The sequence below is a fragment of the Chiloscyllium punctatum genome, chromosome 13, assembly GCF_047496795.1.
Source record: "Chiloscyllium punctatum isolate Juve2018m chromosome 13, sChiPun1.3, whole genome shotgun sequence".
NCBI classification, from domain to species: Eukaryota; Metazoa; Chordata; class Chondrichthyes; order Orectolobiformes; family Hemiscylliidae; genus Chiloscyllium; species Chiloscyllium punctatum.
The window spans coordinates 103,724,700-103,750,699 of NC_092751.1; the positions used below are offsets into that span (position 1 = coordinate 103,724,700).

Consider the following 26,000-nt stretch of genomic DNA (forward strand, 5'->3'; position numbering starts at 1 on the left):
CAGGAGAGTTGATGTTTCAGACATGACCTCTGATACTGTCTGACCATCAGTGCTTCATCCAGCTCCACCTTTTATCGACTCTGTTGGAAAACCCCATCTGGTTCACTGATATCCTTTCGGGAAGGAAACTGCTATCCTTACCTGGTCTGACCTACATGTGACTCCAGACCCACAGCAACAGGGTTGACTCTGAAATGTCCTCTCAGTAATTATGGATAGGTAATAAATGCTGGTCTAACCAGTGCCACCCACATTCCATGAGTGAATAAAAAAAACCCTACATTATACTGGTGCCAACAGAGAATTTTACAAGATTAATGAACAGGAAGATAGGGCTGGAGATTTGATCAATGAAGAGATGTATTTGCTCGCATGTTAATATCCTGGTTTAAGACTTAACAAAGATTGATGTGGGTTTAATGCACTTTTGTGAAACTGCTCAGGGAATGTGATTATGAATGGAAGAAGTCACAAGTCAAATTTAGTTAGGGGAGTGATTTCACATTTAATGTTGTGCCGTTGTGAACAACGGAAATCCGGAGATTTGAGCATTTAATCCAGGCTAATACTGCAGTGTAGTGTTGAGGGAATATCTGTCGTGTATGGTGTAGCCTTGCTGACTGAGACCGTAAATGCAAAAAAACCCCACGGTTGCAATTCAAAGTGGGAGTCTTGCCTCGCGTCTGGCCAACAGTTAATCCTCAATCAAAGTCAGGTACAGGTTATCACTTTGCGACTTGTGGGAGCTTGCTGTCTACAAATGGGCTGCTGTGATTCTGCAAGGCAAGTAGCTCATAGGCTGTGCCATGCTTTAAGATGCTTTAAAGCTGTGAAAGGCAAGATAGAAATGCCTTCCCCCGAACCTACCTTTTCCCCTGAACAGTTTCCCAATCTAGTCCCACAGTGAGTAGCACCTGTAGTCTCTGAAGCCCAGAAATTTATTTAGTTCATGTGGGCATCACTGGCTGGGTCAGCATTTATTGCCCATTCCCAGTTGAGAAGGTGGGGGTGAACTGCCTTCTTGAACTGCTGCAGTCTATGTGCTGTAGATAGACCCACAATGGTGACACTGAGGAACAGAGATAGAATTCCAAATCAGGACGGTGAGTGGCCTGGAACTGTGCGTTCAGGTTGTGCTACTGGAACAAGGGTGCGTGGTCTGGACTCCGAAATGTTGGATTCTGAATGTAACTCAGGCTGCCATGGCAGTATTTAAAGAGATGACGGGAGAGATCTCACTTGTGTCCATATAATGTTTCTCTCCGTTGTTTTACCTTGTACAGAAATTGTTGCCTCCCTTTGCTGTTGAATTTTCATGATAAAAAGTGACATATTGCTATCAAATTCCTCAGTCCTTTGTGAAAGCTTGTTCCATCTGTGAAGTGTCTTGGAATGATAAAATGATGCAGCATAGAAAGAGGCTATTTGGGCCATTGGGTCTGTGCTGGCAACTGGCAATAATTTCTGTACTCAGCTCTTCTCCTGTGGAATGCTGAACAGTCAGAGGTGCTGTTTTTCACATGAGCCACTGAACTCCATCTGCCCTCTCAGATGGATATAAACATGGCACTATTTCACAGAAGAACAAGCGAGGTCTCCCCACTGCCCTGGCCCACATTTATCCCTTAATCAATGTTGCATAAAAAAACAGGCTATCTGTTTGCGAGAGTGTGCTCCATGCAGATTGATGGCTGTGTTCTGTACATTACAACCTCAGAAGGACATCACCAGCTGCAGTGATGAAAACAGAATGTCTGGGGAGAGAGACACTGCCAGACCTGCTGAGTTCCTCCAGCACTTTCCATTTTTATTTCAGATCTCCAGCATCCAAAGCACTTTGCTTTTATTTTCAGCACTTTGAGATTTCTGATGGCTGTGAAAGAATGGATCCCTCCCTTTTTTGTTTCCTTTCTTTCATTCATTTATATCGGTTTCCTTCCATTCAAGTATTTATCAATTTCCCCTTTGAAAGCTCCCATTAGACCACCCTTTCATGCAGCTCATTCCAGATCTCAACAATTCCTAAAAAAAAGAATTTCCTCAGGATGCCTTCTGTTCTTTTACTAATCACTTTAAATCTGTGTTTTCTACTTATTAGTCCCTCTGCCTTAGAGATACTTTGGTTCTATTTACTCAATCAAAATCCTCCAAAGTTTTCAACAGCCTGAATTATTCTCTTTTTTTTACCTTCTCTGCTGTGAAGGAGAACAATCCCAGTTTCTCTAATAATAAAAACAGAAAAAACTGGAAATCCTCAGCTGATCTTGCAACATTTCAAATAGAGTCACATTTGACGTAAAATGTGAACTCTTCTTTCTGTCTCCACAGAGACTGCCGGATCTGCTGAGTTCCTGCAGCACTTCCTACTTGTACTTCAGAGTTCCAACATCTGCATTATTTTTGTTTTAACCCCTCTGGTCCCTCCGCATAACTCAAACCATTTGGACACATTCTATTGGGGAGTTTTGAGAAGATTTGTAGCTCAGGTTGAGGTAGCCACCAGGATACATGAACACCAACTAGCCACAAAAAGACATGACCCACTAGTATCTTTACATACAGATAAGAAAGGACACCACTTCAACTGGGATAACACATCCATCCTAGGACAAGCCAAACAGAGACATGCATGAGAATTCATAGAAGCATGGCATTCCAACCGGAACTCTATCAACAAACACATCGAGTTAGACCCCATCTACCACCCCCTGAGAAAAGGAACAGGAAGCGACTTCACCACAGGAAATAACATCACCACAGGAAATGACATCACCAACTCAAAGAAACCCAAACATATAAATAGTTAAGCAGGAAGTTTCAGCATTGCTTCGCCAGGGGCCCACTGAAGATGTTACCTATAAGAGTAACGAAACGTCTGGAAATGAACCTTCCAGCTCAGCAAGCAAACCTACATCTGAAACATTCTATTAGATTTCCTCTGCCCTTTCACCAAGGTCTTGACATCCTTCCCAGATTATGGTGGCTTGGAAGGGAGGCGGAGGTGATGATCTGGTGCCATTATTGCCAGACTAATAGTTCAGAGACCCAGGTAATGTTCTGGGGGCCTGGATTTAAATACAGCCATAGTAGATGGAAGAGTTTGAATTCAATAAGGAAAAAGTCCAGAATTGCAGGTCAAATGCTGCTTGTTAGGAAAGACCTGTATTTCTTTCACTAATGTTCTTTAGGGAAAGAAATTGTCAATCTGGCCTATATATAAACTTCAGACCCACAGCAATGTGGTTGACCGTTACAAGACCTCTGGGCAATTGGGTGGGGGCAGTAAATACCGACAGAGCCAGTGTGAATGAATAAAGAAGAAAATTAAAATAATTGGAGCTTAACCAGTGTTTTTTTTGTGTGTAGAGGATTTCCTACTTTAAAAGATACTGTTAATAACAGCACCAAAGAAGTAAAAACTGATGTTAAGGAATTAAAAATATAAAAGTAAAGTTGCTCTAGTAGGGCTCCTGTGGCATGGTAGTAGTGTTGCTACCTTTGGACCAGGAGGCCTGTGGTTCAAGTCCAACCTGCTCCAGAGGTGTTTTACAACATCTCTGAACAGGTTGATTATGGGAAAATAAGTTTAATAAAGTTGCCATAGTCCCATAGGGCAGTTACATATCCTTTAAAGTATCAGCTGGTATCTACCTGGAGAGTAATAGATGGGGAGTGATAGCGCAAAACGCGTCACCATTCAGTTCACACCTTCATTTAATTTTCTAGAAAATTGCTTAATTCCACGTAAATTAATTCCAAAGTATCCCCTTCAGGGGTGTCTCTAATTCAGGTTAGGATATGATCACGTGGCCTGCCTTTAGGCCCTACCCTTCTCCTGCTGGGTACTGCATCCAGGTGGTATAGCGTGCACCGATCCTAGATTATATTACCATCATTGGTGAGGCTGGGAAGGTGGAAGTGATGGTGAGCAGGCATAGTGCAGGCTGCTAAGTGATTGGCTGTAAGGAATGTTGTCATGGTGACAGAGCTCAGTTGGCCTGTGCAGATGCTCAATCCATTGATAAGATTTGTGGAAAAGAGAGATTAGAGTGATGAGCATAGCTGAATCAGATTAACATGCAGAGCTAAATATAAGACCAGGGCTAGTCAGACAGAAGATAGTTCTTCACGGGGGAAAGAAGCTCAGACACGGTGCTGGAGCATGGAGGCTGAAATTATGAAGTGGGTATTATTCATCACAAATACACCCGACCAAGTTTTGTGATCCCAGATGACTAATGACTATCGTCCTCCTAGACTAGATGTTGAATCGTGTGCCTGATAACTGTCACCTCCAACTACTAAAGTCTTTTCTTTCCTCCAATTCTGCCCTCCTGCGCATCCTCAACATTAATCACTCCACCGTTAGCGGCAATGCCTTCAGCTGCCTGGGTATTGCACTCTTGAATTCCCTCTATGAATCTCATCTTCTTCTCCTCCTGCCTCAAAGCCTTCTTCTGTGACCAAGCTATTGGTCACCTTTCTTAGTAACCTTTCCATGGCTTGGTGTTAAATTACATTTGTAAAGCACTTTGGGGTGTTTTGTTACATTAAATGTGCGATGTGAATTCACATCACTTTTGATGTAGTCAGCCATGCCAATCGCCAATTCTTGTGCTTGTCTTGCCTCTTACATTTAGTCTCTTCACTGCAGCCAAATCTTCCCTTTTACAGGTTAAATATTAACAATTGTTTGGTGTATGAAACTAAACATTATCAAAAAGAGCCATGAATTCAAACCTTTTTACATAGAATAATACAACGCAGTACAGGCCCTTTGACCCTCGATGTTGTGCCAACCTGTGGAACCAATCTGAGGCCCATCTAACCTACACTATTCTATTCTCGTCCATATGCCTATCCAATGACCATTTAAATGCCCTTAAAGTTGGCAAGTTTACTACTGTTGCAGGCAGTGTGTTCTGCATCCCTACTACTCTCTGAGTAAAGAAACTACCTCTGTCTTATAACTATCATCCCTCACTTTAAAGCTATGTCCCCTCGTGCTAGCCATCTGAGGAAAAAGGCTCTCGCTGTCCAACATGTCTAACCCTCTGATTATCTTATATGCCTCAATCAAGCCACCTCTCAGCCTTCTTCTGTCCAACAAAAACAGGTTCAAGTCCCTCAGCCTGCACTCATCAGGACTGAAATGCCAGAAAATTAACTTTTGAAAGGAAACACCATTTTGTACAGCATGAAATGCAATTGCCTATTGGCTGACATTCCGTTGTAGCAGAAACCATTAACCATCAATCCCAATGAACTGATTAAGTTCAAAACAGGTAAGCTGATTGTGATTGGTCAAGATGCTGTCAAGAGGATATATCAGAAGTTGGCTGTTCTTCATTGAAAAAGACGTAGTATGTTGATTGATTCTTATTGCCTGATGGGAACAAAGGCCCTGTGTGTGAACACATGCAGCTTCAGGCATGTGGAAGTGAATCACATCAAACTGAACACCAAATATTCTGTAACAGACAAAAACAGAAATTGCTGGAGAAACTCAGCAAGTCTGGCAGCATATATGGAGAGAGAGAGAGAGCAGAGTACAGAACTTCAGAAATTGTTTGGTTTGGATCTCCAGCACCTACAGTTCTTTGTTTATCTAAATAGTCTGTAAATTAGTTCCCCTTTCCACCCAATTAATGAATCTCTGGAATTGACAGTGATGGAATGGTAAATAGTTTGCTGTGTTTTTCTCACCTGCACTGACTGGATGATTATGTGCTGGAACTACTTTGTGGCTGCTGATACCTGACAAGGTAGTCCCAGTTTAACACCCTTTACTACTCGATTGCATTTTGTGTCATTGCATTATCAGTGAATTAACGTGCTTGTCTATGTTGTTCTCAGTAGGTTTATGCCTTGCAGTCGTCTTTTTTAACTGTTCAGATATTCAACCTAGTTTATAATTTTAATGTTTTTAAATTTCTCTGCTGGAGAAGAACTGCTGTGGATTTAATTCTGTAAAGTAAGTCTTTGCTGCATTGCAGTTCCTGGTACTTTACCTATGCAGGAATAGTCAAGGAACTTGTACAGTACGTATACCGCACTGTAAAGCTCACTCTGCAAACCAGCTTTTTAAATTTATTCATGGGACGTGGGCATCAATGGCTGGCCAGCATTTACTGTTCCTCTCCCAGCTGCCCTTGAACCAAATGGCTTGCTACACCATTTCAGAGATTGAGAGTCAGTCATGTTGCAGTGGGTCTGGAGTCACGTGTCGGCCAGACCAGGTAAAGATGACAGATTTCCTTCCCTGAATTATATTAGTAAGCCACATGAGTTTTTCTGACAATTGGCAAACTCAGCAGGTCACACAGGCAACATTTAATCCTTAAATCTCTCCACAAATACTGCCGGCTTGCTGAGTTTTTCCAGCAATTTCTGATTTTGTTTACAATACCATTGAAAACAGTTCTGAAGAGGCAAAATTTAATTCTCCTTTCTCTCCACAAATATTGCCAGGCTTGCTGAGTTTTTCCGGCATCAACAGTTCTGTTTTTTTTTCAGTAGATTCTTAATTCCAGATTTTTTAAAAATTAATTTCAAATTCCATCATCTGGGATGGTGGGATTCAAATTCAGGTCTTCAGAACATTAGCTGGTTTTCTGGATTAATTGCCAAACGGTAATACCACTAGGCCATCGCCTCATGCTTCACTGAAACTTTCCTTGTTTTGGTTTGCAAGTTATGTCAGTGAGGATTGTACAGTGCCACCCCTGATTGGCACAGTCTTTCCAATTTTACATTGGCTTTTCTGGGCAAAAGTTGTCCACAGGAACTTAACTCTGGCTTAAACATTAATTCCTATGGGAAACCACACTTCACATAAAGATGCTTCATTGAAAGCTATAGTTTTCAGGAACGTGATCCTGACAAATGAGGGTACCCTGCAGAATTGTTTTTTTTGAGAAACTTGAACGTGATTGAAGTTAGTGGACACTTGCGAGTGAATTGGATTGTTGTGTAATCCAATGAATTCTGAATTATCCGAACGTATCTTGACAGTATGATCTGTTAATTGTATTGATATGATGGGCTGAATGTACTGTAACAGTTAGAATCATACAGTCTCTACAGCGCTTAAAGAGGCCATTGGTCCACCAAGTCTGCGTGGGGTTTTTACGATGGCTAACTCACCTAAACTGTGTACTCTTGGACACTGTGGACAATTTAGCATGGCCAATGCAGTTAACCTACACATCGTTAGACTGTAGGAGGAAACCAGAGCATCTGGAGAAAACCCATGGTGACGCAGGGAGAATGTGCAAACTCCACACAGTCACCCGAGGGTGGAATCGAACCCAGGTCCGTGGCGCTGTGAACCAGCCGTGTTAACCACTGAGCCACCATGTTGCCCTATGTTCTATGAATAGGGAAAGTTAATTTTGCATGGTGGTGCATTTGAGAGGATAGGAACTGGAGTGTAAAGACTTGCCGTGTGAGGAGGGATGTTGCCTCTTTTACATATCGCAAGAGTTCAAACTATTCCCTCTGTGTGAAAAACAATTCCGGACAGTCCCTGCGAGAAACAATGTTATCTGGTCATTATCACGTTGCTGTTTGTTGCTACAAGGTCCTGAAGACGGGTTACACCTGAAAGGTTGACTTCTGCACCTCCTGATGCTGACTGGCTTGCTGTGTTCTTCCAGCCTCCTGCTTGTCTGCAAGTAGTTTGGAGGCTGAAGCATCACACCTATGCTTTGCAAAGCTATCTTAATTGGGGTCTGGAATGCTTTCTTTCTTTAATCTTGCAATATTTCTGCCTGGTTCCCTTATCGAAACTGTACTGAATTACGCTGCTCCTGATCACAGTCTGAGTGACAGATCAGAAACGTCGTACTGACGGATTTTATTCAGTCTGTGCAGACTCCCCCACGGGCTCATCTGTATGTTTGTTGCTGTGTTTGTAACTATTTCTGTAGCTATGCCAACGGGAGGCAAATGAGGTGAGGGAACTGACACAATCTGCTGCGAGTATAAATGATTAATGCAGTATTGTTCTAATTAAAATTTGGCCATCTGTGTGGTCTGTTTTGTGGATGGTGTATCTGTTTCATGTACCATTAATCTCTGAAATCAGTACCACTCTCAACTAGCTTTAATCTAATGGGAGAGTGGGCTGGTTTATTGGAACATTGTGATCTAACAGTGTAAATCATACCGTTAGCTGATTGTAATGCACACTGCTCGGCGTCTCTCGTCTCTCTCTCTCTCTCTCATGTTTAGTCTCCTGTTAGTAATCTTTTAAAGAGAGTTAAATAATTTCTCATGATTCAGGTTCAAACACATTGTCAAAATTCAAGTTTATCGCTCTGAAATCACTAACAGTTGTACACTTATTTTCCTGCAGACCCAAACTTAGCCTCTATGGAGTATAACAAAGAACTACAGAGTCTGGAGATTTGAATTGCAAACATAAATTGCTGGAGAAACTCAGCAGATCTGGCAGCATCTGTGGAGAGAGAAACAGAGTTAATGTTTCAAGTCCAGTGACTTCTTCAGCACTGACAGTAGCTAAGGAAAAGTGGTATTCCTAGCAGCTTTCAGTTCTGCAGAAGCTTGGAGTAAATTACAACAGATGCTGGACTCAGTGCTGAAAACAAGAAATGCTGGAGTGGGTCATCTAGACTCTAAATGTTAGCTTGTTGTTCCTCCATGGATGTTTCTTGATCCATTGATCTCCAGCATCTGTTGTTTCACTTCTGAAGAAGGGTCACTGGACTCAATGTTAACTCTGTTTTTCTCTCTCCACAGATGCTGCCAGATCTGTTGAGTTTCTCCAGCATTTTGTTTTTGTTGTCCTCTGTGGATACTGGGCTCTTTCCTGAGTTCTGAGCACAGAGGGGCTGTTCCCTGATATCTATCTTTGAGTATAATCACAATATCCAGAAAGTTTATTGAAGGGAGCGTGTTCTCAGCAATCTCCTGACCTAACATATTGGTGTCTGGATGGTTTTAACTGTTAAGAGGCATGACCTAGATATTCTCAATTGGTTGAGAGATACTTCGGGGCATTTGCACTGATCATGCGACTGGGAGATCACTTTGGTTTTGCCTCAAGACCGGGAGACCATGCTGAGGCCATGTTGGGCTGAGGGACCATCATACTGGGCTGAGAGGACGCCACGCCAAGCTAAGAGGAAACCATGCCGGGGGAGTTGGCACAACCTGCCAAGAGACCAGGCTAGGAGGAGCCTTGTTGTGTCTGCATTAGGGTTGGGAGTCATTGAAGGCTGGAAGTTGTTGTAGACTGGGAATCAACCAGAGATGATAAAACCATGACAAAATGCAACTGCTTTGCACTCTCTCCTAGCCTAACTAAGGTAACAAAGACTTTGTACTAGGTACCATGTGTGGCAGCATTGTACACTTTTCACCATTCTCTTGTACCCCGTGCTTGTGAACACATGACAATAAAACCTAAATCTAAATCTATCCAAATGTCTGTGTCGCTATATATCTCCCTTTCTCCTTTCCATCTTTACCAGCCTGACTCTCTTCAGTAATACACACCTTTCTGAGCTAACACGTGATTAATTCTAAGCTCCATAGCAGGGTCTTGAGCCCATACTCCATTATTTTGGTACCTTGCTGAGGTAGGGCTGCAGATTTTGCATTTGTTCTGCAGAGAGGCAGCCTGTTTGTTCAGATTGACAGAATACACTCCAATGGTATTGTGCGAAACTGAGCAGGAGAGAACTTCCACTGCATTGTCCAAGTGCTTCAATCCAAGCAGCACAATAAAGTAGCTGTTTGGTTTGCTGTTTGTGGGATCTTGCTGTGCCAACAATAATTAATGTCCTTATCTACGAAGTAACAGTGATTCTTGCTAAAGTCAATCTGCCTTTCTGGCTCTGCCATGTCCCCTGGGCAAGGGGATTATGAGCCTCACTCTTGGTATTTGATCTCTTGAAACTGTGGTGCTGGATAAGCACAGCAGGTCAGGCAGCATCCGAGGAGCAGGAGAATCGATGTTTCGGACAAAAGTCTTTCATCAGGATAAAGGGCTTTTGCCCAAAACGTCGATTCTCCTGCTCCTCGGATGCTGCCTAACCTGCTGTGCTTTTCCAGCACCACTCTACTCTTGACTGTAATCTCCAGCATCTGCAGTCCTCACTTTTGCTATATTCGATCTGTTGTCTACTCTATTTGCTCCTATCTGTATATTCTCTGCTGCCTACCAATTTGTCTGCTTGCCACACATTTCCAATTTGTTCCTGCTCTTTCTCCCGTCAGTGTGCTCTTTCCTCTGTCCCTGCTCTCTCCCAGTCTGTGTGCTGTCTGTCCCTGCTCTCTCCTGGTTTGTGTGCTGTCTGCTCTGTCTCTGCTCTCTCCCAGTCTGTGTGCTGTCTGCTCTGTCTCTGCTCTCTCGCAGTCTGTGTGCTGTCTGCTCTGTCTCTGCTCTCTTGCAGTCTGTGTGCTGTCTGCTCTGTCCCTGCTCTCTTGCAGTCTGTGTGCTGTCTGCTCTGTCCCTGCTCTCTCCCGGTCTGTGTGCTGTCTGCTCTGTCCCTGCTCTCTCCCAGTCTGTGTGCTGTCTGCTCTGTCCCTGATCACTCCTGGTCTGTGTGCTGTCTGCTCTGTCCCTGCTCTCTCGCAGTCTTTGTGCTGTCTGCTCTGTCCCTGTTCTCTCCCAGTCTGTGTGCTGTCTGCTCTATCCCTGCTCTCTCCCGGTCTGTGTGCTGTCTGCTCTATCCCTGCTCTCTCCCGGTCTGTGTGCTGTCTGCTCTATCCCTGCTCTCTCCCGGTCTGTGTGCTGTCTGCTCTGTCCCTGATCTCTCCCAGTCTGTGTGCTGTCTGCTCTGTCCCTGATCTCTCCTGGTCTGTGTGCTGTCTGCTCTGTCCCTGCTCTCTCGCAGTCTTTGTGCTGTCTGCTCTGTCCCTGTTCTCTCCCAGTCTGTGTGCTGTCTGCTCTGTCCCTGATCTCTCCTGGTCTGTGTGCTGTCTGCTCTGTCCCTGCTCTCTCCCAGTCTGTGTGCTGTCTGCTCTGTCCCTGTTCTCTCCCAGTCTGTGTGCTGTCTGCTCTGTCTCTGCTCTCTCCCAGTCTGTGTGCTGTCTGCTCTGTCCCTGCTCTCTCCCAGTCTGTGTGCTGTCTGCTCTGTCCCTGATCTCTCCTGGTCTGTGTGCTGTCTGCTCTGTCTCTGCTCTCTCGCAGTCTGTGTGCTGTCTGCTCTGTCTCTGCTCTCTCCTGGTCTGTGTGCTGTCTGCTCTGTCCCTGATCACTCCTGGTCTGTGTGCTGTCTGCTCTGTCCCTGCTCTCTCCCAGTCTGTGTGCTGTCTGCTCTGTCCCTGTTCTCTCCCAGTCTGTGTGCTGTCTGCTCTGTCTCTGCTCTCTCCCAGTCTGTGTGCTGTCTGCTCTGTCCCTGCTCTCTCCCAGTCTGTGTGCTGTCTGCTCTGTCCCTGATCTCTCCTGGTCTGTGTGCTGTCTGCTCTGTCTCTGCTCTCTCGCAGTCTGTGTGCTGTCTGCTCTGTCCCTGCTCTCTCCCAGTCTGTGTGCTGTCTGCTCTGTCCCTGATCACTCCTGGTCTGTGTGCTGTCTGCTCTGTCCCTGCTCTCTCGCAGTCTTTGTGCTGTCTGCTCTGTCCCTGTTCTCTCCCAGTCTGTGTGCTGTCTGCTCTATCCCTGCTCTCTCCCAGTCTGTGTGCTATCTGCTCTGTCCCTGTTCTCTTTCAGTCTGTGTGCTGTCTGCTCAGTCCTTACTCTCTCCTGGTCTGTGTGCTGTCTGCTCTATCCCTGCTCTCTCCCGGTCTGTGTGCTGTCTGCTCTGTCCCTGTTCTCTCCCAGTCTGTGTGCTGTCTGCTCTGTCTCTGCTCTCTCCCAGTCTGTGTGCTGTCTGCTCTGTCCCTGCTCTCTCCCAGTCTGTGTGCTGTCTGCTCTGTCCCTGTTCTCTCCCAGTCTGTGTGCTGTCTGCTCTGTCTCTGCTCTCTCCCAGTCTGTGTGCTGTCTGCTCTGTCCCTGCTCTCTCGCAGTCTTTGTGCTGTCTGCTCTGTCCCTGATCTCTCCTGGTCTGTGTGCTGTCTGCTCTGTCCCTGCTCTCTCGCAGTCTTTGTGCTGTCTGCTCTGTCCCTGTTCTCTCCCAGTCTGTGTGCTGTCTGCTCTGTCCCTGATCTCTCCTGGTCTGTGTGCTGTCTGCTCTGTCCCTGCTCTCTCCCAGTCTGTGTGCTGTCTGCTCTGTCCCTGTTCTCTCCCAGTCTGTGTGCTGTCTGCTCTGTCTCTGCTCTCTCCCAGTCTGTGTGCTGTCTGCTCTGTCCCTGCTCTCTCCCAGTCTGTGTGCTGTCTGCTCTGTCCCTGATCTCTCCTGGTCTGTGTGCTGTCTGCTCTGTCTCTGCTCTCTCGCAGTCTGTGTGCTGTCTGCTCTGTCTCTGCTCTCTCCTGGTCTGTGTGCTGTCTGCTCTGTCCCTGCTCTCTCCCGGTCTGTGTGCTGTCTGCTCTGTCCCTGCTCTCTCGCAGTCTGTGTGCTGTCTGCTCTGTCCCTGCTCTCTCCCGGTCTGTGTGCTGTCTGCTCTATCCCTGCTCTGTCCCAATCTCTGTGGTGTCCTCTCTATTTTCTGCCAGTCTTTCTGCTCATTCCTTTGACGTTTTGGACTTGGCTCAACTTTTTTTACCTTGTGTTTGAAGTTTAGAAAATGTGTGCTTGAATCTGATCTGATGAGCTGAAGGTGTTACAATTCTACGGTTGCATAGGACAACAGCTGAATCTGTCCATTTTGTCCCTTCCAGTTAATCAATCAGATTCTAATGGGGCCAGTTGCGAAGGACAAAATCTGCAAAACAGGTCATCCTGGATGGATTTTCAGATCAGCCCAGCAGTGCAGGTTGGTACATGAAATCATGGAATGGTCACAGAAGGAGACCATTTGGGATCTTGAAACATACAAGATTCTGAGGGGGCTTTACAAGGTTGATATTGAGAGACATGGATACGATAAATAGACAAGGTCTTTTCCCTGGGGCGGGGGAGTCCAGAACTAGAGGGCATAGGTTTAGGGTGAGAGGAGAAAGATCTAAAAGGGACCAAGGGGCAACTTCTCCACACAGAAGATGGTGTGTGTATGGAATGAGCTGGCCAGAGGAAATGGTGGTACAATTGCAACATTTAAAAGGCATCTGGATGGGTATACGAATAGGCAGGGTTTAGGGGGATATGGGCCAAGTGCTGGCAAATAGGACTAGATTAGTTTAGGATATTTGGTCGGCATGGACACGTTGAACCGAAGGGTCTGTTTGCGTATTGTACATCTCTATGACTCTAAGCTGTTTCCATTAGTGGGAGTATCTCAGACTAGGGAGACATAGTAACAGAATAAGGGGACTATCATTTAAGATGGAGGTGTGAAAGAGTTTCTTCTGCCAGAGGTTGGGGAATATCTGGAATTCTCGACCTCAGAGGGACATGGAGGCTAGATCACTGAAAATATTTAAAGAGGTTTTTTGGAACATTGGGAAATTGAGGGAATCGAGCTGATGCAAAAGAGGGAGTTGAGGCCTGGGGCAGATCAACCATGATCTTATAGAATGGCAGGGCAAGCTTGATGGACAGAATGGCCTATTCCTGCTCCTATTTACATTGTCTTCACATGTAGCTTCTGACAAGCACAAGTATTCCACATTGTGAGCCTGAATGTCTCTCACTGCTTCAATCTTTGGCTGAGCAGGAAACATAGAAAATAGAAGCGGGATTTGGCCATTCAGCCCTTTCAATCATCATGGCTGATCACCCAACCTCATGCCCTCAGTTCTTACTTTCTCCCCATGCCCTTGGGTCCACTTCTTCTTGAGATTTTGCCCTAACCCACTTCCTGAGGCAGAGAGTTCCACAGGCCTTATCACTCTCTCAATGAAGATACATCTCAGTCCTAAATGGTGTACTTTGCATCTTAGACTGTGACCCCCTGGTTCTGGACTTCCCAGTCATCCCGAACCTTCTTCCTGCGTTTACCCTTGTCGATTTCTAACCTGGTGTAAGGAAGGGGCTTCGCTAGGGGAGTCAATGGCCGAGTGGTATTATTGCTGGATTGTTAATCTAGAGCCCCACTTAATGTTCTGAGGGCCTGGGTTCAAATCCTGCCTTGGTGGAATTTGAATTCAATAAATGAAGAAGATTACAGTGCTGTACAGGCCCTTTGGCCCTTGATGTTGCACCGACCTGTGAACCCAGTCTGAAGCCCATCTAACTTACACTATTCCACATGTCACTCCAATGACCATTTAAATGTCCTTAAAGTTGGCAAGTCTGCTAATGTTGCAGGCAGGCCATTCTACACCAATACTACTGTCTGAGTAAAACAACTACCTCTGACCTCTGTCTTAGGTAATATTTAGAATTAAGAATCAAATGACTACTATAAATCCATTGCCAATTGTTGGAAATAAACATCTGGTTCACTAATGCCCTTTAGAGAAGGAAATTTGCATTCCCTACCTGGTCTGGCCTACATGTGATTGCAGACCCACAGCAATGTGGTTGACTCTCAACTGCCCGATGGGTACTAAATGCTGCCTAACCTGCAACATCCTTATCCTGTGTAAAAAAAGGAAAATTAACTAGGAAGTTCCTGTGGGGTATACATGAATATGTATTTTTTTCACTGAACAAACAAAAAAGAAACCTTAGGCCGTTTCTTCCTTTTTTCCGAGTGTCATGTCTAGTTGGTGATTTTGCTCTGTTGCTGTCCTGGCAGGATACGTTCTGCATGGAGCAGTTACGGGAGTCAGCGTCTGACCTGAACTCCCAGCCAGGCCACATGTGGCCAATCAACCTCCTTCAGCAGAGGGATGTCCCACGGGCTGAACCATCCACGGCACCTGAGCCAATCCTCAGCACCCACCTCCGGAAACTGAACTGCTGCTCAGAGTAAGGACGGTGGGATACCCGTACACCTAACACAGACAGAAAGGACGGTGGGATACCTGTACAGCTAACACAGACAGAAAGGACGGTGGGATCCCTGTACAGCTAACACTGACAGAAAGCACGGTGGGATACCTGTACAGCTAACACTGACAGAAAGGACGGTGGGATACCTGTACAGCTAACACAGACAGAAAGGACGGTGGGATCCCTGTACAACTAACACTGACAGAAAGGACGGTGGGATCCCTGTACAGCTAACACTGACAGAAAGGACGGTGGGATACCTGTACAGCTAACACAGACAGAAAGGACGGTGGGATCCCTGTACACCTAACACAGACAGTAAGGACGGTGGGATCCCTGTACACCTAACACAGACAGAAAGGACGGTGGGATACCTGTACACCTAACACAGACAGAAAGGACGGTGGGATACCTGTACACCTAACACAGACAGAAAGGACGGTGGGATACCTGTACAGCTAACACTGACAGAAAGGACGGTGGGATACCTGTACAGCTAACACTGACAGAAAGGACGGTGGGATACCTGTACACCTAACACAGACAGTAAGGACGGTGGGATACCTGTACACCTAACACTGACAGAAAGGACAGTGGGATACCTGTACAGCTAACACTGACAGAAAGGACGGTGGGATCCCTGTACACCTAACACAGACAGAAAGGACGGTGGGATACCTGTACACCTAACACTGACAGAAAGGACGGTGGGATACCTGTACAGCTAACACAGACAGTAAGGACGGTGGGATCCCTGTACACCTAACACAGACAGTAAGGATGGTGGGATACCTGTACAGCTAACACTGACAGAAAGGACGGTGGGATCCCTGTACACCTAACACAGACAGTAAGGACGGTGGGATACCTGTACACCTAACACAGACAGTAAGGACGGTGGGATACCTGTACACCTAACACAGACAGTAAGGACAGTGGGATACCTGTACAGCCAACACTGACAGAAAGGACGGTGGGATACCTGTACACCTAACACAGACAGTAAGGACGGTGGGATACCTGTACAGCTAACACTGACAGAAAGGACGGTGGGATACCTGTACAGCTAACACAGACAGAAAGGACGGTGGGATACCTGTACAGCTAACACTGACAGAAAGCACGGTGGGATACCTGTACAGCTAACACTGACAGAAAGGACAGTGGGATACCTGTACAGCTAACACAGACAGAAAGGACGGTGGGATACCTGTACAGCTAACACTGACAGAAAGGACAGTGGGATACCTGTACAGCTAACACAGACAGAAAGGACGGTGGGATCCCTGTACAGCTAACACTGACAGAAAGCACGGTGGGATACCTGTACAGCTAACACTGACAGAAAGGACGGTGGGATACCTGTACAGCTAACACAGACAGAAAGGACGGTGGGATCCCTGTACAACTAACACTGACAGAAAGGACGGTGGGATCCCTGTACAGCTAACACTGACAGAAAGGACGGTGGGATACCTGTACAGCTAACACAGACAGAAAGGACGGTGGGATCCCTGTACACCTAACACAGACAGAAAGGACGGTGGGATACCTGTACACCTAACACTGACAGAAAGGACGGTGGGATACCTGTACAGCTAACACAGACAGTAAGGACGGTGGGATCCCTGTACACCTAACACAGACAGTAAGGATGGTGGGATACCTGTACAGCTAACACTGACAGAAAGGACGGTGGGATCCCTGTACACCTAACACAGACAGTAAGGACGGTGGGATACCTGTACACCTAACACAGACAGTAAGGACGGTGGGATACCTGTACACCTAACACAGACAGTAAGGACAGTGGGATACCTGTACAGCCAACACTGACAGAAAGGACGGTGGGATACCTGTACACCTAACACAGACAGTAAGGACGGTGGGATACCTGTACAGCTAACACTGACAGAAAGGACGGTGGGATACCTGTACAGCTAACACAGACAGAAAGGACGGTGGGATACCTGTACAGCTAACACTGACAGAAAGCACGGTGGGATACCTGTACAGCTAACACTGACAGAAAGGACAGTGGGATACCTGTACAGCTAACACAGACAGAAAGGACGGTGGGATACCTGTACAGCTAACACAGACAGAAAGGACGGTGGGATACCTGTACAGCTAACACTGACAGAAAGCACGGTGGGATACCTGTACAGCTAACACTGACAGAAAACTTGCTGTTCACAAGCTCAGAGCAATATTGGCTGGGGGCAAGAAGGCAGCTTATTACCATCTTCTCCAGGGCAATCAGAGATGGACATCACTGGGCTGGCACGGTGGCTCAGTGGTTAGCACTGCTGCCTCACGGCGCCAGGGACTTGGGTTTGATTCCAGCTTCAGGCGACTGTCTGTGTGGAGTTTGCGCATTCGCCCTGTGTCTGCGTGGGTTTCCTTTGGGTGCTCTGGTTTCATCCCACAGTCCAATGATGTGCAGGTCAGGGTGAATTGGCAATGCTAAATTCCCATAGTGTTCAGGGATGTGTAGGTTAGGGTGCATTAGTCAGGGGTAAATATAGGGTAAGGGGATGGGTCTGGTTGGGTTACTCTTCAGAGGGTTGGTGTGGATCTGTTGGGCCGAAGGGCCTGTTTTCACACTGTAGGGAATCTATGATCCTATGGGCATTCAATGTTAGCCAAGACAATTACGCCCCACCCATTCCATGAACAAATGAAAAAAATTCAGCTGATTTTGGGGATGTAGGGGTTTTCTTAAGAGGAAAGTTTGAACAAGTTGGGTCTGTACTTAGCCATTGTAATAAAAGTTGTAAAGAACTTTTGTTCTCTTTCAACAGCATTGACCACATCACGTTTCTCCTTCAGTTCTGACAAAGAGTGACTCCACTCAAAACGTTAGCTCTGTTTCAAAATCAGAAATTGCTGGAGATACCTGCGTCCTCTGTGGTTGTGATCAACAGTTCTGGTGAAACTCAGCAGGTCTGACAGCATCTGTGTAGAGAGAAACAGAGTTACGCTTTGAGTCTAGCATGACATGATTGGAACTGAAGAGAGGTGAAAATATAAAAATAAAGTACTGCAGATCCTGGAAATCTGATATGAAAACAGAAAGTGCTAGAGAAAAACTCACTGGGTCTGGCGGCATCTGTGGAGTGAGAAAAACAGTGTTAATGTTTGAAGTCTGGGATAACTCTTCTGCATGGATGGTGCTACACCTGCTGATTTTATGTGTTTGTTTCAGATTTCTAGCATCCGCGGTATTTTGCTTTTAGTTTCTGTTTCTGATTCGCAGTCAGTCGTGAGATTCAAGCAAGTATGGGCACATTCCATGGGTGTGGGAAGGAGGGGTCTGTAGCAAGTTGCTTTCTGTCTGTAGAATTCACAGTGCAACAATGCTGCAGTGTAACTGTTTGCTGCTCTAGTGTGTTTCAGTGTACACTGGTGAATATTCCACAGACTCTGGCACTGCTGAAACAGGTGAAACTTCCTCTGGGTCTGATCTTCCAACCGTTCAAGGATTCCAGGGTGAGTCGAATGGAATGAACATTCCCTCAGGTTGTGAAAATCCTCAAATGTGCCTTAATTTCAGAATCAGTTTTCAATATTGAGAACCTTTGATTTTCTTTTCTCTCTTGTTTGGTAACTGGATCAAAGGATATAGAAAAGAAATAGATCAGATTGAAGTGTACATTAGCCAAGTGACAGAGGAGGCTTGAGTGGCTGATTAGTCCAGTCCTGTTGCTGTATTGCTTGATCCTTGATAAATAGGATCATCAGTGTTGCTCCTTATCAAAAGCAAAATGGTCCTTCTTATGCTAGATGACCAGAATTGGCCACTATGCTGGACCAATATGCTGACCATAGCCTTGTACAGCAATTTTGTGACTTTCTGAGATTTCCACACAATCTCGGTCTACTTCTACTCTACTTTTAATGCCAGAGTCCTCTGTTTCTCTCTCTGCTTAGAGCGAACTGATGGCAAAAGATTGAGGGGCACCCACTCTATGCTAAACACGGCTTTACAGAAATTTGTAAATCTGTAAACAAAGATCTGTAATCTTTGTGCCTGCCATGGACATATTGGAAGGAACAGCAGGGTGGTTCTCACCTGTTTGGCTGTGGGATGATCGCCCTTTCTGTGGTTAACAGGCCCTGGAGGGGGACTTCAATACGAAATGATGATCTCAGAGGTAGGGATATGACTGACTGAAGCACCAGACCAGTGTACTGCTCCATGGTAAATCTTACATAATAGCATTAGTACATCATTCCTAATGGAATGTGCTGGATCTTAATAAATTCACCTTCCAAACAACTGTGCTGCTGCACTGGAGCTGCCAAGCCTGGGGTTGGACCAGGTGGAACCATCACATGACTTTCTACCAGCACATGCCCCACACATTGGCCACTTGACTCCTGTATCATCATGGCAGCACGGTGGCTCAGTGGTGCCTCACAGCACCAGAGATCTGGGTTCGATTCCAGCCTCGGATGACTGTCTGTGTGGAGTTTGCACATTCTCCCAGTGTCTGTGTGGGTTTCCTCCGAGTGGTCCAGTTACCTCCCACAGTCCAAAGATGTGCAGGTCAGCTGGATTGGCCATGTGAAGTTGCCCATAATGTCTAGGGAAATGCAGATGAGGTGGGTTAGCTATGGGGATTACAAGGGTAGGGGGTGGGTCTGGGTGGGATACTCTTCAGGGGGGGTCAGTGTGGACTCAATGGGCTGAATGGCCTGCTTCCACACTGTAGGGATTCGATGGTGTGTCCCACAGCCAAGCAGAAAGCAGGCAGACTCTTCACTGCCTGATTGGATAATCTCCACCCCTCGGCAAAGTTGCCTTTTTATATTGCTCCCTGATGGTCCAATCCTTTTATAACTGCCAAATTTATCCAAAGAATTATTTTCTCCAAAGATTTTTTTTTAAATGTCCCCATGGATTTTTGCTTCAGGCCGTATTGTTGGAGGTTAGTGTTTCAATCCTAGAGTGTTGATGATGCTCAGCTAAGTTGGGAGCAGTGATAAAGCCATGTTGTTCCTTGTGAATGCAGTATTGGTACAAGAGGGTAACTTGACTGTTTTCCCCTGGTTGTCAGGAGCCTCCACTGCTGATCACTGATGTCCCCCCTCGCTGCTCGTCATGTCAGACCTACATCAACCCCTTCACCGCCTTCATCGATCAGCAACACTGGAAATGCAACGTTTGTTTCTCACTCAATGATGGTAGGAGCACATGCTGGCAATTGACTTGCATAGAAACATAGAAAATAAGAGCGGGGTAAGCCATTCAACCATTCAACCTTGCTCCACCATCCAACATGGCTGACCGTCCTACTCCGCAGCCGAGATTGTGGTGCTGGAAAAGCACAGCAGGTCAGGGGGCTTCCTCATTCCTGATGAAGGACTTATACCTGAAACGTTGACTCTTCTGCTCCTTGGATGCTTCCTGACCGGCTGTGCTTTTCCAGCACCACACTCTCTACTCTGATCTCCAGAATCTGCAGTCCTCACTTTCTCCTAATTGATTTCATCCTACTCCATACCCTGTTCCTGCTTTGTCCTCATATCCTTTGATCCCTCTATTCCTAAGAATTGTATCCATATTGTTCTTGAAAGTCTTCAATGTTTTGGCCGCAACCAGTTTCCATGGCAGAGAATTCCAGAGGCTCCCCACTCTCTGGCTGTAAATACTCCTCCTTATCTCTGACTTAATTGACAGGAACCCCGGTTCTAATCTCCCTGGTCATCGGGAACATCCGTCTTGCACCTGTCCTGTCTAATCCTGTTAGAAGTTTATAGGTTTCTATCAGAACACCAGCTACTTTTCTAAATGCCAGTGAATACAGTCCTAACTGATCCTGTCACTCCCCACAGAGAGTCAGAGAATTGCATAGCATGAAAACAGACCCTTCAGTTCCACCAGTCCATGCTGACCATGTTCCCAAACTGAACGAGTCCAACCTGCCGCCATTTGGCCTGTAACCCTCCAAACCTTTTCTACCCATGCACTTATCCAAATGTCTTTTAAATGTTATAATTGTGCCCACATCCGCCACTTCCTCTGAAAGTTCATTCCACACATGAACCGCTCTCTGTGTAAAAAAAAAAGTTACCCCTCAAGTCATTTGCGAATCTTTCTCCTCTCTCCTTAAAAATATGCCCACTAATTTTGAGCTCCCCTACCCGAAAGAAAAGACCCTTGTCATTCACCTTATCTATTATGCCCTTTATGACTTCTTAAATCTCAATAAGTTCACCCCTCAATCTCCTACGCTCCAGTGAAAAATGTCCCAGCCTATCCAGACTATCTTTGTATCTCAAAGCCTTCATTCCCAGCAACATTGGAAGCAGGCAAACCTGCTATATATCCGACTTGGTTTGCTTTCAGAACAGTCAGTGGCCAAACTGAAGTTTAAGTTCATGTTTAAAATCCAGTGGAGAATCTTGGATAACTTGGGAGTGTGTAGTTGGAGCAAAGTTTTCTGGAGCAAGGCACCAGAGAAAACCAAAATAGCTTGAACATGCATAGTGCTCAGTGGCTCAGTGGTTAGCACTGCTGCCTCACAGCGCCAGGGACCTGGGTTCAAATCCTGCCTGAGGCGACTGTCTGTGTGGAGTTTGCACATTCTCCTGTTTCCACAATCCAAAGATGTGCAGTTAGGTGAATTGGCCATGCTAAATTGCCCATAGTGCTTAAGAATGTGTAGGTCACATACACTAGTCAGGGGTAAATATAGAATAGTAGGGGAATGGGTCAGGGTGGGTTACTCTTCAGAGGGTTGGTGTGGGCTTGGTTCCACACTGTAGGGATGCTCTTCTATTCTATGCACAATTCAGTTGCGACATCTAATGGTTACTTCACTACTTAGGGGGAGGTGAAGGCCGAGTGGTATTATCACTGGCCTGTTTAGCTATTCTGGGGACCCCAGTTCGAATCCTGCCACGGTGGCATTTAAATTCAATAACAAAGAAGTCTGGAATCAAGAGACTAATGCTGACCATTGTTGGAAAGCCCATCTGGTTCAATACTATCCTTTTTAAGGAATGAAACTGCCATCCTTACCTAGTCTGGACTACACAAGAGTCCAGACTCTCAGCAAAGGGCAATAAATGCTGGCCTGGCCAGCAATGTCATCATCCTGTAATTGAATTTTACAAGAATACAGAGCCCAGCAGAATGACTGATCTCATTATCATGTAAGGGAAGGTTGCACATCTGCTAATTGAAAAGGCACCTGTGAACAACGCACAATTAGTAACTGATATAATCAGAAATGTTTATCAACTGATGGGAATTGTAACTTGTTCTGGCTTAAACTTGTTTAAATGGCGGGCTTGGCTTAGTGAGTAACACTTTGCAGATTTTTCCACAGTGACCAGCAGTCTCGGGGGAAGGTAACAAGTGTTGTGGCCCTAGTCAGGTAGGTTTCTGCCCCTTCCTCCTGTGTGTGCTGAGGAAAGTTGGCCAACTTTCTCTCTGCCCTTGACATAAGGCTAACTGCAATGACCATTAAGAGGTAAGGGACAGAGGTAACCCAGGTTTGATGTGATGAATGTCCTTCACTTACCTGGAAGTGCTACAGCTCCAACAACAATCATGAAGCTCAACACCAACAAAGACAGAGTAGGTTTTTTCATTCGCAACTTGACGATGTCCAAAGGTGGTTCAAACTTGTTCAGCCAAGCCAAGCCAAGCAGCAGAACACTAGCCAAAGGTTTGGGCCTATACTCATTAGAATTCATCAGAATGGGAAATTATTTCAATAAAACATGTAAGATTCTGAGGGGACTTTCCAAGATGAATGCTGAAAGGATGTTTCCTGTCATGAGGAATCTAGACCAGGGACAAGGTTCCAAAATGCGGGGCTCCCCCATTTAAGATGGAGAAGTGGAGGAATTTCTACTCTTGGTGAGTCATTAGTATTCGGAGTTCTCTCTCCCAGAGTGTAGCCACTGAATGTATTCAAAGCTGAATCAGACATTACTGAATGACAAGGGAATCAAGAATCAAGGCAGAAAGATGAAGTTAAGGCTACAATTGGATCTTATTTCATGGTGGAATGGGCTCTGGGGGCCAAATGGCCTATTCCTGTGCCTAATGTTATTATTAAACTAAAACAGGGGGAGGGGGGGGCATCCGAAGGATGGAGAATGGCCTTTGAATGACAGGCAAGGTCTGGGGGCTGTGATAGAGAATTCCAGGGACCTGGTGGGAGGTGGGGGTGAGATGGGTGGAGAGATTCCAATGGCAGGAATTCGGGTTGACCATAACAGGAGAGGTGGACAAGGAAATGGATGAGAAGGTAAATGTAGCAAAGAACACCGGAGCCTAGAACACAGCTGTTGAAATCAGTTCACTGGGTGGGAAGTCAATAAGGATTCGAGTGGAAAGTGAACAGGATTTGTTGAAGGAGAGAGTGTGGCAGAGGAATCTGGATCAGTTGGTGCTCACTATTCAATTTGTTTCCTCCTCCAGTTCCTGGGAATTTCCTCTTTGATCCCATGACTGGCAGCTACTGTAACCCACGCAGTCGTCCTGAACTGCAGCACGCAGCTGTGGAATTCATGGTACCTCTAGAATATCAGGTACAAGGTATTTTACCGCACAATGCCTGTGCCGGCAACACCGGGTGCGTGGAATCATGGAGCGAGCACAGCACAGGAGGAGGCCGCTCAGTCTGTTGTACCTGTCCTAGCTCTTTGTAACTGCTACATCAGCTAGTCCCACTCCCTGGCCTTTTACAAGTCACCTTTCCTCTTCAGTTGCTTGTCCAATTCTCTTTTGAAAGCTACAATGGAATCTACTTTCACCAGAGTCTCAGGAAGTGAATCCAGATCCTAGCCACCCTCTGCATCAACCTTTCCCCCGTGTTGCCTTTGGTTTGTATCCATTACCTGTGCTCGCTTGGTGGAGGCTGTGGTAATATTACTAACCTAGTAATCCAGAACTGAAAATGTGTTGCTGGAAAAGCGCAGCAGGTCAGGCAGCATCCAAGGAACAGGAGAATCGACATTTCGGGCATAAACCCGAAGAAGGGCTTATGCCTGAAACGTCGATTCTCCTGTTCCTTGGATGCTGCCTGACCTGCTGCGCTTTTCCAGCAACACATTTTCAACTCTGATCTCCAGCATCTGCTGTCCTCACTTTCTCCTAGTAATCCAGAACCCCAGGCCTAATGCTTCGGTGAGTTGGTTTTAAATCCCAGCATGGCAGAGGGTGAGATTAAAAACCTGGTCCCTAATGATGACTACTATCAGTCATTGTAAAAATCCAGCTGGTTCATTAATGACTAAAGTGGGGGGTGAAAAAAGTCTGCCATCTGTACCTGTTCTAGCCTACACTTGATTTTCACAGAAATACACCTGACAATTAACTCTCCTCTGAATGGGCAATAAGTGCTGCCCTGTGCAAGGCCAGTCACATCCCATAAAAATATTGACTTCATTCCATACCAGTCACAGCCTGTCCCACTGCACATGGCACCTGTCCCAGCAACACCCTATCACATTGTGCAAACACCCTTTCCCACTACACACAATGAAGTACACCTTCCCTCAGGGTACAGAGCCCCTTGGGGGATTAGGTATTCTGTGTCATTGTGCTGAACACCTGTGAGAGGTAAGTGATGTGTTCCCGGCCTTTGACCAGTCCCTCTCTCTAACTCGACCTGACTATGGGAGTAGGGGAGGGATGCTGGCTGCTACCTGCTTTGCTTGAATTCATAGGGAGCAGTGAATTACCCTCTGGGTGGTCAGTTGAGGTGAAGACCTTTCACCCCTAATTACTGGCCAACGCCTCCGCACTGACCATCGACTGACCACCAATTACTCAAACTATTGGTGTGATTGTTAGGAGATTGACGTCACTGATTGGACTCTCCCCATCCTTGCTCAGGCTAAACGCCCTCGACCTGTAACATACCTGTTTCTGTTTGATGTCAGCTACAATGCAGTGGAAACTGGTTACCTGGCAATTGTCTGCAAAACGCTGCTGGAGAACCTGGACAGGTGAGGCACTCTGCATTCTGTTTCTGAAGGTATTTTCCAAATGAAGGAAACAAGTTGGTGTAAATCTGGGTCCATGGTCAAAATATTTTCTTACTGTAAAATGTAAAATTAATCATAATTTTTGTTTGGAGGGTGGGAAGGAGAGTGATGTTCTTGGGAAACAAACCCCACAGAGCCAGCAAGAACTCAAAACCTCAGGTTTGCCTTCGATTTGGGAACTTACTGTGTACAGAATGCCTGTCATAGCATAGCACTTGCAGAGGAAGTGTGTTGATGCAATCACTGGAGGAGTCCCTTGGATATGCCCCTGGGATCTCTATTCTCACACGATCCACTCAGTCAGGTCAGCAGGACCTCCACTGTCTGCCTGAACTGATCGAAAGTGCCTTAGACAAGGCAGCAGCCACGGTACTGGATCCTGAGGCTGTGACACACAGTCAGCAACGAACAATGATAGGCACAATTTGACCGTCATCATCCATTCAGCCTGATCCATACAACTGTAAACCGTCACGTCCATCATAGAGATACCACTCTACATTCCGATGCTCAGTGGTGTTATCGCTAGACTCTTAATCCAGAGACCTGGAGTCCAGGGTTCAAGCTTACTGTTAGGATAATGAGATTTGAATTGAATGGGGACAAATGTTTAGAATGAATTTTGTTTAATGTTGACTGTTATCAAATGTCATAAAACCCCATCTGGTTCACTAATGCCCTTTAGTTAAAGAAACTGCTGTCCTGACCTGCTCTGGCCGACATGTGACGCCAGACCCACAGCAATATGATTGACTCTTAATACATTCTGGATAATGAGGATTGGATAATAAGTGCCTCTCATAGTTTTATAAACTTCTATAAAGTCACTCCTCAGCCTCTGACACTCCAGAGAAACAGCCCCAGCCTATTCAGCCTCTATATAGCTCAAACCCTCCAACCCTAGAAACATCCTTCTAAATCTTTCCTGAACCCTTTCAACTTTCACAATAATTTTTCTGTAGCAGGGTGACCATAATTGAATGTAGTGTTCCAAAAGTGGTCTAACCAATCTGAACCCATGGCACCTCTCTGGGAAAGCCAGAAAAAAAAGAGTAAAAATCCCATCGTGGAGAAAATATCTGCAAAATTAGTCATTAGCAAT

The 26,000-nt window shown here is 45.8% G+C and overlaps 1 protein-coding gene across 4 annotated transcripts in view; it reads left to right on the forward strand.

Moving 5' to 3' along the window:
- The first annotated feature begins 586 nt into the window (after nt 1-586).
- The window catches only part of LOC140484740 (protein transport protein Sec24A-like), a 68,904-nt gene continuing 43,490 nt past the window's right edge, over nt 587-26,000 (forward strand). For 2 of the 4 annotated variants that reach the window (XM_072583532.1, XM_072583536.1), the window contains exons 1-7: nt 587-783; nt 12,727-12,821; nt 14,688-14,860; nt 18,274-18,376; nt 19,948-20,074; nt 23,328-23,437; nt 24,747-24,859. In XM_072583532.1, the coding sequence (XP_072439633.1) occupies nt 12,792-12,821; nt 14,688-14,860; nt 18,274-18,376; nt 19,948-20,074; nt 23,328-23,437; nt 24,747-24,859 (656 nt within the window). In that variant the 5' untranslated portion in view covers nt 587-783; nt 12,727-12,791. Of the gene's footprint in view, nt 784-4,126; nt 4,183-12,726; nt 12,822-14,687; nt 14,861-18,273; nt 18,377-19,947; nt 20,075-23,327; nt 23,438-24,746; nt 24,860-26,000 lie in introns of those variants that run through there. The other 2 variants (XM_072583533.1, XM_072583535.1) reach the window with 2 other exon arrangements.